We start from the raw sequence: 14,265 nt of genomic DNA, 5'->3' as shown, positions 1-14,265 counted from the left end.
GCGTGCAGACAGTGGTGACCTCATCTCCTCATTGTGCATTAAAACCTTGTGCACAGCTGTGTTTTGGCCCCTTCATGCACCCAAACGTCGCTAGAGACCAAGAGGCACCACTATTTTTCTCTCTCTCTCCTTCATTCTCACGTCTCATCAGCTGGCCGTCCTCTTCACACATGTAGATCTGTAGATCTACCAGACCTCAAAATGACATCAGTGCTGTTACATACTCTTTAAACCCAAACAACTCCATCCTGTAGACTGGTACGAACTCTGAGGCCTTAAATGTACATGGTTAGGCCTTTTACTTTACATAATAAACACTGCGATTATTTGAGTTGACTACAATTACTTTACACATTAGTTACCTTTCTACAATCCTGTGTTTACATCATAAACAGAATGTGAATCAGGTGCAGTTTGGATTGAGGCCAATGCATGTAAAAGACTGCGGAAAATGCATTTATTAGACACAACATGAGTCTTAGGAAAAGAGTCTGTTTTACAGTCTGACTGATGGTCTAACACTTCTAGAAAGCAGCAGTGAGTGATGTTAGATTATGTGAGCTGTCTGCCTGTCATACTGTGCTACTAAGTGTCAGCAGCTACGAAGCACGACAGCTAATCAGACCATTTGCCTACCTTAGGCTTGTATTTCAATAGCTGCATATAATAAACAAAAAAATGCATTAATTTGTCTGCTACAGTTTCATGACTGTGACAGGCCTAATCACAGTCATAGCTCAAAGCTCCTCACTCTATTTTTTGCTGTTTTTTTTTTTTACTTTACACCATCTGAAAACACCAGACGATATTTACATTGTGTGGAATGAAACAATCTGAAACAACAGAGATGGTCCAAAACAATTTGGAACAAAATGTACACACTGGTGTGCATTTAAAGGGGGATTCCATCAACTAAAAAAAAATCTGCATAATTCAGTCACTGACATTTCTAATAACTTTCCTGTACTTTTTAATCAAAAACAATCTTGCAGAAATAACTTTTTCATCGTATACTGTCACTTTTTCAAGATCCATATTTCATGTTTTCTTTAATTATACTGTGTTGCCATGTGCACCTTCTCTGTTTCCAACCAGTTTATTTTTACTGTAGGCCTGTCTTTTAACCATTTAACATTTAATACTACTTTTCTCCTTTATTTTCACATATAAATACTATTAAATTGTACTGTTGTTAACTTTATTACTGTAAGCTTTTTTAAAGCTTTTTAAGGCAGTTTTAATACTCAACTTGTGCCCGGAATGAGTGACAGAATGACAGATGGCTTAGCCATCAAAGAGTGGGCTCAAAACAGCAATGTGGGGCGAGTGATGGATGACAGCCAAGTGCTATAGATTCACCAACTTCAGTGATGTTCTAATGATTTCACATTTTATGTGGTAGAGAGGATTTATTTAGATAGATGGCTTGTTTGACTGCTTGGAGGTCTTAGTTTGAGAGAAAAGCTGTCTCAAATTGAGCACTTTTGCAATGCATCCACCACTTTTAGAGCAAGCAGTGTGTTCACAGAGGGAAATGCAGCAAGATGTTGTGTACCATTGATGCCCAGATGATGAATTAAAGGGGAATTCCGTGTCAAAATGTGCGCATAATGCAATGGTTTAGATGCAAAGTCATTCAGAGTGGTTTGCAGTGAAATGTTTTACTGTCGGGAAATTTACGGTCTCTGATTTCTTTGCAGCGGCGCTGATAGGAACCAGAGGTCGCACTGTTCTATTTTATTTTTCTACGTTATTTGAACACAGTAGCTGCCCTTTACAGAAATGCTATGATGATTTGACCACTTGTAAAAGTGGGGTGGATGGGGATTTTGCCTATTTCACTGCCTATATGTATCCCTCCTCCACGAATGGATTAAAAATATATTTTACATGTATATACAAAATTTATATTATTAATATTTTCAAAACTATCATTAAAAATGTCTCAGGCATCAGGCAGTGTATTCATGACCATTTCATGTCATATCTCTCTGTGAGACAAACTCTTTAGACGTCTGGTTCCTATCGTCACCACTGTGAACAATTCTGAGTTTCTCTAGAACACAGCATTGCCCATCAAAGCACTCTGAATGACTTTGTTTACATCATAACCTTCAGCGTCCACTTTGAGACACAGGTAAAGAAAGAAAGAGACAGAGGAAGCAATGTCTATTCTTGGCCTTGAACACATTACATCACACTGTCCCAAATCACAATTATATTAGCCAACTCTTGATCTCTCGTGCGTTACACACACACAAAATCTGGCTAATCTCGCTAAGTAACCATAAATGGTTTCAATTAATCTTTAATCTACTATCAAACTGGGATGATGTAGATATTACTTGCATTGTAGGATGTAAATCATAATATATAACTATTCAATATCTGAAAAAATCATGATAATCTAAGGCCCACTTCTGCCTGTAACTCACACAAACAAGAGGTGACAGAAAGACTCAGGGGAACAGAAGAGTGAGTGTCTAAGTGTGAGACTGTGTTGTGTCCATGTGTGCTTGTCTGTCTGTAGTTCTATTAATAGCTCCAGGCCCAGGTGAGTCTCAGACAGACAACACACAGAAGGAGATTGATGGGAAGTCCTTGTGCACTCGCCAGCCTCCTCACTCTCTCTCAAAATCTCCAGGCTGTGACAGCTTAAATCCAGACTGACAAGCTCTAGTCCTGGAAGGCCATAGTACTCCACGGTTTTGCATCTTCCCTGTTCTACCTGTTAGAACTTGCAGAACAGACTATGGATACACCGATGCAGAATTAGGGAAAACCCTGAGCCGACATTAATGTAGGGCTGTAGGCTTACCTTCTAGGTGACAGCACTGTGTAGCAGCACGCAGAGGAACCCATTTTTAAACATGTTTTCTTATCCGAAATTAGCTGAGGGAAGTTTCTTGTTTTGGATATGTTGTGGAGGCTGCATCTTCAGATGAGCTAATAAGCTAACCAAGCTAACTGGTACAAGATTGGATGATTATGTCTTGATGAGAAACGCTAGTAACAATTTTAATAGTAAAAAAAAAAAAGTCAAAAAGTCTCTAATGTGATTACGAAAATTTTTAATTGTACTGTGTTACAATACTTTGACAGCATTTGTGTAACACTAAAGTTAAACCCATTTACAACCAACTGAAAGAGAGAAGCATTAGAGGAGGACGGTATGGCAAAACTATACAATATCACAATATTTAAAATGACACTCAATGCTAAGTGTCAGCTAGAAGGGTATAAAGCCTCCAGCATAAGCTGTGGAGCAGTGGAACTGTGTTCTTCTGGAGGAGGGGTTTGGCAACATGCAACTCTGGAGCCACATGCAGCTCTTTGACTGCCCTGTTGCGGCTCCACAGCAGAATTAGATTTTTAGGTAAAAATTTTCCCTTGCAGTAAAATAAAGCTTTGCTGATCATTCTAACACAATCATAAAAATAAATGGTCTTAAACGCTGGAGTTAATGTATAACCGTTAATTCACCCTTTAACCCTGAAGGTTGCTGTATAGACTGCTGGTCACACAGCAACACGGATAACAATCTCGCCTAGCTATTTGCTAACAAAACAGCAAAGAGAAAGATTTAAGAGGAACATCAATAATTTGGAGAATTATTTGCATTTATAATCACTCCAGCTGGTTTCCTGATATGTTAAATCTGCAACGAGAAACTGCCAAACACTAAAAGGTCACGAAGCTGAAATCAGCTTTCTGTTCACCAGTTTCTTGTTCGAATTTTCACGTTCCACCTTAAAAGATGCAGCAGTTAAATTCTGGCGCCTCAGGCACCATTTAAGGTAGAATGGAAAAATTTCGAACAAGAAGTTGGCGAATGAGAAGCTGACTTCCGCACATTGATCACACGTTGAGAGACATTTTACATGAAACTATTCCACTTTTGCGGAAAAGTTTCCTGCCGGAGATGTGGGAAAAGCAGCTATAGCTGAGCTAAAAGTGCAAAGTAAGTCTGTGTTTTCGTTTATATTATATTTTTAGCCTGTACTAGGACATCAGCACAGACTGAGAAATATTTACAGCCATGATGATAAAACGTTACTTCAATAAAATGAACACAAAATGTTGTGGCTCTCAAGGTGGTTTGACTTTTGTTGAAAGGACAAAATGGCCCTTCTCAATGTTTGGGTTGCCAACCCCTTCCTTAGGGAGACGTTTGGTTTGTGAAAGCACCAGCATGAAGGGAAAGCTAAAATTAACCAGTATTCTCTCTTTTCTGCTGTAATGTTGTGCTTCTGTGGAAAGTAAGGTCAGACTTGCATATGTTGTACATGTCCACTTTACGCTTCAGTGCTTTACTTTTTATTTTATCTTCATACTTGTTCTTTTTCTTTCGCCATCTGCTCTCATAAGTACAACACCATACGTAAATTGCTGCCCTCTTCAGGTTAATTTGTTAACTCGCTGTAGGTTATTTTTAAAAATATCAACAAAATATCTGTTGAATTTTTATCGTCAACATTTTTGATAATGTTGAAGAGTTTCTAAATAAAGTCCTAAATTCAACATCTGGTGTAAAGGCTTCCCACAAGAGTAGAAGCTGTTACTGCAGGAAAAAAGGAACAAACTCTTTATAAATACACTTGATTTAGAAAAAAAAGGTTGATGAGCTGGTATCTACAAAATTTTGGACATATTTTTCATCATATTGTCCTCCCCAAGGTGCGTTTACACCCACTGACATGCTGGACCAAAGCATATGCCCCGTAATTATCACTCAACTCATTAGCCCTTTATAAGCCGAATTGGGTCTATTATTCTACTGAAAACACTGGACTCCAGGCCTGACACCCTAACTGATTGATGGCAGTGTTTAGAGGAAGCAACAACTTCGCTCCCTCGTTTTGTCCCAGCCTGAGAGGAAACAAGCTTGTGTTGATGCCACACAGACTGATTTCCATGCAGTAGAGTTCTGGAGGAGTCTTTCCTGCTCTCACACACGATATATGTAAAACAGACTGCTCTAATGGCAGTGGCACTCCTCTGATACCTCTGAAACTTGTCAAAATCAATTTTTCTGACACTGGAAAGAACATGTTCTGTATTCTTAAGAGAAAGAGTGTGTTAAACTGTGATCTTCACAAAACGAGATTAGAACAGCTCACTGAGTGATGAATTTATGAATGTGCACTACTGAGGGAGCGTAAAGCTTAATCTGGGCATCAGGAACTGTCAGACAGACGCTTGTCTTGCATAATATGAGAAGAAAGGGAAACGTTAGAAGTCTGACCTGTAAATGGAGATGTTTTCTATCAGCTGATTTGAGGCACTGTCATAAAGTATGATCCCTCTTGGAGAGACCTTTAACGTTACTTTCTGTAGCTTCTTCCCACTGGCTTTGGCCTGAGAGAGACAAAAAGAGACAGATAGATAAAAATAGAATGAAAGACTTTTAAAGCAACTGCAAATTCATGTTTACATTTGTTCAAACTCCAGCTTGTGCTCTAGCATGACTCAGTGAAAAAGGGCAAGGAAATGCCTTTAGAAACCATTAAATGGATGTGCTGTATTCCCAGATGTCTCAAAAGGAACTGCGGACCCTGATTCTCAGCTTACATGTGCTGCGACACTTTATACATGAATGCACATATTCAAATGACGGCATAGTGCTTCTATTATAGCACACTAAACTTGCTATAATTAGCTGTGACTACCACAGAACCTTCAGAGAAACACTCTGACACTGAAACAAATTCGCACACATCCAACACAGTGTAATCAAGCCTCTGAGAGACGATCTTCTCTCATGTTTTGCCCATAAGCATTACCAGCCCTTTATGCTAAAGCCCTATTCAGATTAGAAGAGTTTATTCAGGGACTGTAATAACATTTTTACATGTCAGTAATACGCTTCAGTGATAAGACTCCCGCAAACAGACAGTAATAAAATGATCACTGGACAAGAGAGGTTCTATTGAGTTGTATTTTCTATGAACCTACATGTTTGCGTAATACGTGGTCAGTTGTGAATTTAAAGCATGGGTGTTCAACTAAACCTTGCAGAAGTCCAGTTACATCAAATTTCTTGCTTACAAAGGTCCACATAAACAAACTAACATAATGCTTAACTATAAATGACCAGTCCAGAGAACTGATGAAATAGAATGAAACACATCAAATGATCTAATGAGCATTTTTAAATTGTATGGTCATTTTTGGGAAGCAAAAATGTGTAAAAAAAAAAATTAAAAATATCTGTTCACAGTCTTTTCAAAAGGTAAAATGAAAAAAAATAAATAAATAAACAATTAAGGCTATTCTTAATGAGCATTTCACATTCTTGTGCTGTCAGGGAATAAACAACCACTCTGGTGTATCTTTCATGTTTAGCTTTGGTTTATTTTATTCGTCCTCAGAGCTGAACTTTGCCTGTAAGTAAATTTATAGTAATTTGTTTCGCAGTGCTACCAGGCTTAATGTTTTCCCTTTTGACATGTACCACAGACACTAAACAGACGAAACACATCTGTTTTAAACTTGAAATGGGGGGGGGCACAGTTCTCTGTTCATTTGTTTTTAAACACATTTTTTTTTTTTTGTTGACTTTCCTTTTTAAACAGGGAAACCAGGTTGCTGCTTCACTACTCAGACCAGAAATACCTTGCTGGGATTGTGATCCACCAGTTGACGACCTCTGTTATAAAGTAGCGGTTTATACCTGTAGTTACCAACATAATCGCCCCTTTAATCAGCCTCACGTTTTTCTTCTCCCACTGCTTATGTTCTCCCAGAGCCGAAAGAGATGATGGAAATGAAGTTCTATTACCCAGACCAAGTAAGAGGTCAAAGGACTCTTAATCAGACTGCTACTGGGTTAAGATAAGATAAGAAAAACTTTACTGTCCATTAAATTTGCATGAAATGGAAATTTGTCTTTGGCAATCTGGGACATAAATACATAGACACATACTTAAAACACTAAAAAACAATTATAGCAACAATGCACATGAACTATGGAGGGGGTTATTCATTATGTCCTTATTGAGAATGCTCACAGCAGAGAGCCCAAATGATTTTTGTACCCATTCTTTCTGGTTAGTGGGACCTTAAACCTCCTGCCCGATGGCAGCAACTGGAATGATGAATGAAGGGGGTGCGCAGGGTCCTTGTAGACCTGGGTCTACTTTTTCTGGTTTGAGCCTGGAATGCTGAAGATAATGTGCCAGGCTGACAGACTGTTGTGGTTATGATGTCTCAGTATGTGGGTGTTTGGTTGCTTCTGATTGGTCCAACTCATCTACAGGCAGTTCACAAACTTATTATAGGATTAGAGGTTATTAGGTCTCCACTTAGGTCCCCGTGAGCACAACAATGTTGATAACGTAGGCTATAATAAAATTTTTTTGGCGATTTGAAAACTGCATCGTTTCACAATTCTATTTCAATTTAAAAACAATTCATGTTTCAGCCTTACTAGTGCATTAGCTCTGGGCACATTAAAGCACATCTGCTGTTTAGTGTTTCAGTACTGCTAAGAAATCAGCCTGAATGGATCAGGTAAATCTTCACTGTCTAAATCTCCAATATTGTAATTTTATAGTGCTGAACACTCTAATAAACTGAAAATAGAAACATTAATATATAAATGTGAGACACATTTTCAGGCACTCGTTACTTTTACTATTATTTAAAAAAATTATTGAATCGAGACACCACTGCACTGTATTGAACCAAAATATGAATTTTGTGAATTGCTACCTCTCTAATAGCCTTCTGCCCAATGACCGCAGAGATAGGCTCCAGCAACCCCTCAACCCCGAAGGATAAGCGGCTAAGATAGAGTGTGTGTGTGTATGTGTATGTGTGTGTGTGTGTGTGCGCGCGTGCACGTGTGTGTGTATACCCCTCTAATAAAAATGTATTTGTAAAACACTTAAAGAACTCTTTAAAATGTTTGTTTTCGTGTGAGATTGTATCGTAATTGAAAATTATAGACAATACTCAAGTTACACGTTTTTGACACAACCTGTACATATTTTGCGACAATGATCCATGGATAAGGCAGAGATTGAAGAGTGTGGACAGGAAAATCTTGCCTGGCCTTAAAGCTCACTCTAGTAGAGGCTCATGAATTCTCAGCAACTATCACAGCACTGCACAATGATCAAATATTAAAGACACTGGCAGTGCTGTACATTTAATGTCATTAGAACTGAATCATCAGATCATTTTGACATTATTCAACTCATTTTTGAATGAACCAGGTCCAGTTCGACAGCTGAATTTAACATGAGAAATAAAACACTTTCCCTCTATCCAAACTCTGTGCCCTAATCTGATATTGACTAAAGCCACGATCTTGACCCTCAACAGGGCCCTAAGCCTTGAAACACCCTATCCAAGGACCACTGACCCAAAAAAAGAGACAGAATCCACAAAGGAGTCAAACCCCATTAGTTGTTTTGTGTTGTCAGGGGCTGTTTCTATGGTGAGCTCACCGTAGCAACAATCCTCTTGACGGCCGCGGCTGACAGCTCTTCTCCTTTGGGCTGCTCCACCAGCGTCACGCCCAGATACTTCAGCTGGAACACCATCCCCTCCAGCAGGGTCTCCCTCGTATCCGTCCAGTTTTCTGGAAGCTCTGGGAAGAGAGAGGGGAGTATTAAACTACATATACAAAAACACACATACACACACACACACACACACACACAAACAAACACACACACAAACTGGGGTTTGTGATGAAGCCTGTGACTGGTGGGCGGCATGGCCACAAATTCATATCCTGATACAATTAAAATTTCTTGTGGTTTTCCAATATCACAGAAATATATATATAAATAAATATATATATATATATATATATATATATATATATATATATATATATATATATATATATACGCATTTGGCACTTTTTGGGCAAGAATGACAGCTGATGTATAGAAAACACATTTTTATTTCTCAAAAAAAAAAGCTCACTGCCAACTACGTATATCAGCAGTGTTCTCTTCTATGATGCATTTTGCAATGAAACCCTGCCATTCTAATCATTAATGCACTGCAACGCTAGACGAGCTAAACCATTTACACATGAAACAACCCAAAACACACCCCACACAATCACTTCAATCAGGACCTCTCTACCAGCATAATCCCCCTTGATTTTAAACAGACCCTGTCTAACTGCACCTGCACTCTTTGCGCACAAAAGACGAGCGTGTCTGCGGAAGTGCTTTGTATACTGCAGCTCGTCCTCCGCAGCCAGGCCGATCGCAGTCGGCTCTGCGGGAGCTCTGTGAGGCTCAGCCGCAATGTGCGCCGCTGGTAAAAACCTGCAGAGCCACAGCTAACGAACAGGAAAACCAGCGCTGGGTTTTTTTTAATACACAGCTGATTAGTGAGAGGAACTTGGATGAAGCATTAATGCTTAGCTTATGCAAGGAACACACTCTCACTCCATGTCACCCACATGGCCTGTATACAGGCTGTTCATAAAGAAGGAAAGGAGACAGCAAGGGAGAAACAAGATGGATGCATCTCAGATTCCACCCTTAAAATGCGGGGCAGATGTCACAGAATGAGAAGAGCATTTTTTTAAATTTCTACCCAATTTCCCCCCAATTTAGACATGGCTACACGCTGCTACCAAGCTTGGAGGATGAAGTCTAGCACGCTGAAGCTCCACCACTTCTTTTCAAACTACTGCTAACACAACATTTCTGTTCGGCTGAACATCCTGGGTGAGAACATTAACTTCTAAATCTGTTACATCAGCTAACAGATGCCAGTATTGGCTAGCATCGCTCTAGTGATGAGTGATGAGGGGAGGAAGAGGGCCATCCCACCCTATTATGAGGCCAATTATGCTCTGTTGGACTCCCAGCCACAGATAGCTGCGGCATTATCCCACTCCAGAGCCCATTATTTTTTACATTCTTAACGTGTTTGTCATTTGTTGACATCAAAACACAAGAGAAAAAGTCACACTGCAGACTGAAACATGCCAGTACACAACATATAATACTGTAAATGTAATTCCTTACATTATCAAAAAAGTAACTGTACATAACTGCATTCAAATAGTACAACGAAACAACAATAATAACTACAGATTTCTGGGCTTTCAGGGTTTGGCACTGCTGGAGCTGGATTAGTTTTTCCAGAGGAGGTTGTGTAATGTAATTTGTGGGATTTGATTGGCTAATTGCTGCAGGATAAAGTATCTGTCATTTCCCCAATCTCCTACGGATATCCTGGATTGAAAGACCATAGCCCGGATGTCTATTATCAGCTTTTGTTATTCCATTAGCATAGATTAGAACAGGACTACTATTAGTTGGGAGCTCTGGATTCAGCCAATTACAGAAAATCTTATGCTCCACAATCATACTATATGCCAATTTTTCAAGCATGGATTAAGCCTCGTAGTATATTTCAGTGTAAATGAAGTATTACCATCGGAAATTCTTTTTAGTCTAAATATGGATCTGGGAAACCAGCTCTTTACGTCCAAATTTTTGAATGCCACCTGCTCATGCAACATTTCTTCTTAAATCAAGGGTATTAATAGGGACTATTTTTGCTGCATTAACAGGTAGATCTTTCATGCTAGATGTTTGTACATTGCTATGAGGTTATGACTGCATTCATCCACAAGAGCATTAGAGAGGCCAGGTCACGTTGGATGATTGGCTCTGGATCACAAAACTCATCCAAAACGAATTGGATTGAGCTCCATCACTGCAGAGAATGCATGGCATGGTGACCTTAAGCTCATGCGCAGTTGCTCTGGAGCATCCCACTCTATGGGTAATGCATTTCTATGGACATTATACAAGCTGCAAGTGCACGCCACTGAACGCCTGTATCAGCAAAGGGTGTGCTTTACAGCAGCGACTAAAATCACTTCAATAATAGTACGTCTTAAGGCAAAGCCAATTCAAATGAAAAGAATCCATCCTGCATCTCACTGTGACTGCCTCCCGCAGGGATTCAGCCACATTCCCCATTCTCAGTGTGTTAGAAAGACCAGGTTCTGTCTGTCGCTCGCTCTAATGAGCAGAGTCACTGCTCAGCCATGACAGGGTCAAGTTCAGGGTCAAGGATTTTGCCTTCAGTCTGCCCTCTCTCTTTCTTTGTTGCACCATAAACTGATTTAAGGCACTTTAGTCTGCTGCATGACCTGCTACTCTGACACTGCTGTCACTTTGAAGCCTGTGTAGACCCATGAGGAGCAAACCAATCCAAACTAGGACCTGACCGAAGTACTGGGGTACCACAGGTCCACATGACATTTGTGTGGTTTTATGTCCCAAACAGTCAAAATTAACTTTCACATGACATTTTCAACTTGTCTCTATCCCTTAGAATTAAACAGGCTGTTCACATTACTGTTTCATTTACATACTGATTTATGTAAATGACCTCTGTTCTTATTGACTGCCTTGTATTGTGCATCATTCAAATAGCAGGCCTTGCTGAAACACCCCTTACAACTTTAGAAAGAATGTTCAGGGCAGAACTAATGTAGGCTGAATAGGCAGAGCTAAACTGCTGCAGACCGAATGGGTGGAGCTAAACTGATGCAGGCTGAATAGGGTGATGTGTATAAAGTAGTGTACAAAAAAAATGGGCTATTTTTGCAGTTTCCTTTCCATGCATGCACTGGAGAGTAAGCAACACCTTTTGAAACTTTTTACTTAACACATAAAACTCTTCATGAAGTTCATAAAAGTAAGAGAAAATCAGTTTTTCATGATATGGACTCTGTATTATGAGGATAATATAACCATTTGTCATTGAATATCTCTCTACAGAGCTAATTACGTTACACAGACTGGCTTGGCTCAGATAAAACCTCTCAAACAGATTTTTTTTCACTTTGAGCCCTCTAGCAAAAGAATTCCCAAATATCACAGCCCCCTAGAATAAAGCTTCAGAAACTTCAGAAAAAAAGCCCAATCATTTTAGAGTAAGTGTGTCTACAGCAAAACCTTCCCCCCTTTTCTACCCACTTTACTCTTATGGGATGTACCCCGATGCCCTAGTTTTGGTCATCGACAGTGGTTTCCACCAAAGACAGTAAATAAGATCAATCAACGTTTACTTAACCTCGGAGAACATTGAGGGTGACCCTCATTTACAATGTTGTCGAGTTGACACAGAAAAAGGGGACTGATAATGTGTAACATATCAAATAATAAAATATATTTAATAATATAAATGACTCAAATCAGGCAAGTATAACATTTTTTATTAATAATAAAATAGACAAAATTTAAAAGCATAATTAAAATGTGAAAGTTAATAAAATCAAAATATAAATACTTAAATAAAGACTTCTGCTACTTTTTTTTCTTTCCTCAAAATGTTAAAGTCGGCAAATAAACAGTAATTGTGCATTAAAATGGGCAGAAGTGTGATCTCTGCAGAGGATGTGTTCACTTATTTTCACTTCAATCCATAATCAACAAAACATGCATTTGGCCATAACTTTTTCATATGACTGAAGTACTTGAAAAAGAAAAAGTTTTGATTTTGATTTCCAAGACACCTCCAGCGACGCATTCTGAAATATAAATAGATATGCTGTTCACACAACTGTGCAGTGGAAGTCATGAATAGTGAAGCAGCAGCTGCTCTGTTTGCACACAACCTCTGTGGACTATGCAGGCTCTGACTGGAGGAACTGTCACTGTGACCAAAACACTTCACAAAAAAACATACAGGGGCTTCTTCAGTCTTTATAAAAGATTCCTTTGCAGAATTTTCAGTTGTCATGAAGCCAGCAGAATGCAAAACCATAAACTGCTGTCACAGAACAAGTTCAGTTTGTTCTTTTATATGAGCTGCGTCACCGCCGAGTCGAATGCACTTTACATTTCATAACAGATGTTGTGCAAGAGAAGTTTAAGTCCACAAGAGATGGTGCAAGATGTAGGCTAACACTTGTTGTGGAAAAAAGACTGAACTCAAATACAAGCCAATGGTAAATTACAGAGTGCAAAATTAGCTGAGATTTGTCCAGGTCTGCTAAACAGGTAAGCATTTTTGACCTGCTTCATGTTCAAGATGAAGAGCCTTTATTGCCTGGAAAGAACGTTATGCAGTCTTTCAAAACACTCTTCCTAGTATAGTCAAAACACTGGGACAAATATGAAACTATAAAGGTGAAATTTCTGCTGCTGTTTTGCCCTTTTTGAAAGCATCAGCGCATGAACAACAACTTGGTAAGCTGTTGTCAACTCTCAGGAAACATAGAAAGGTTTTAAAGACTTCCTGAAGTTCACCACAAGAGCAAAAGGCCGATGCTGTCTAGGTAATATATATGGGCCATGCTTTTTTCAGCTCAGTCATATAGAATGAAATATTTGTGTTCAGATGGTGCAAACTGATCCATCATTGTTGCTGCTTTCCTGTGACATACATACATATACATACATACATACATACATAAATGAAAAAATAAATGAAAGTTAGCATTGGAAATTATTCACACGATCAAGGCTGATAGCAGAACTCTGTGTGAATATAAAGACTGGATGACTCATGAAGTTCTCAAAGTCAAAAACGGCCACTGTGATGTGCAGAAACAGCTAAGAACTGGTTTCATTACTCCTTAGAGTCTGAAACCATTTGGGTGTCACTAAACTGTCACACCTTTTTTCTCTAAGGGAACAAAGATGTGCATAGCTGGGTGTGAGCAACCTGCAGCACTGAACACTTCCCATGACAATGGAAGCCATCAAGAATGGGTACTTTTCAGTGTTTTTAAATGTATTTCCATGTCATATCTGGTCTCATTTTACAGTATCTCTCATACTAAGCAACAGTGGGTTGGTTAAGTGTACAGATTACTGCTCTGTTGTGATTCTTGACCCTAAATGTGAAGTTGCCCAATAACCTCTGGTTAACTGGTTTTGTTTCAAACACACAACAAAAACCTGTTATTTGACACTGTAAGCAATCAATCATGCAAACTTCTAAATAGCCTTTTCATATTTTTTTTTTGCGCATGTTGTATTTCTCTCCCTGTTAGTGACTTTTCTATTAATTTTATTGTGTTACTTTACTTTATCATATCAGCGGTTTGGCTCTGGATATTCTAGCCTTTGCTTTTTGTAATGGTGGGCAAGACTCCTAACACTACCTTCGCCTACCTGTGTAAAATGATCAAATTCTAAGTCACTCTGGATAAGAATGTCTGCCAAAAGCTATAAACGTAGAGTGAACAAGTGACAGAGAAAAATAATGTTAGTGCACCAGTGTTAGGGCTACATGGCCCTCCATTCGGAGGCTTTTCAG

The 14,265-nt window shown here is 39.1% G+C and overlaps 1 protein-coding gene across 1 annotated transcript in view; it reads right to left on the bottom strand.

The window, feature by feature from the left end:
- Positions 1-14,265, bottom strand: part of ldlrap1b (low density lipoprotein receptor adaptor protein 1b) — a 74,788-nt gene that overhangs the window by 30,959 nt on the left and 29,564 nt on the right. Inside the window, exons 2-3 of the mRNA XM_036575109.1 lie at positions 8,454-8,596; positions 5,246-5,358 (exon numbers count right to left, since the gene is read on the bottom strand). Of these exons, the coding sequence (XP_036431002.1) occupies positions 5,246-5,358; positions 8,454-8,596 (256 nt within the window). The remainder of the gene's footprint in view (positions 1-5,245; positions 5,359-8,453; positions 8,597-14,265) is intronic.

Source organism: Colossoma macropomum, unplaced genomic scaffold (genome assembly GCF_904425465.1).
Source record: "Colossoma macropomum unplaced genomic scaffold, Colossoma_macropomum, whole genome shotgun sequence".
NCBI classification, from domain to species: Eukaryota; Metazoa; Chordata; class Actinopteri; order Characiformes; family Serrasalmidae; genus Colossoma; species Colossoma macropomum.
The sequence above is the reverse complement of the archived record's forward strand: the minus strand, read 5'-3'. Positions and strand labels throughout refer to the sequence as shown.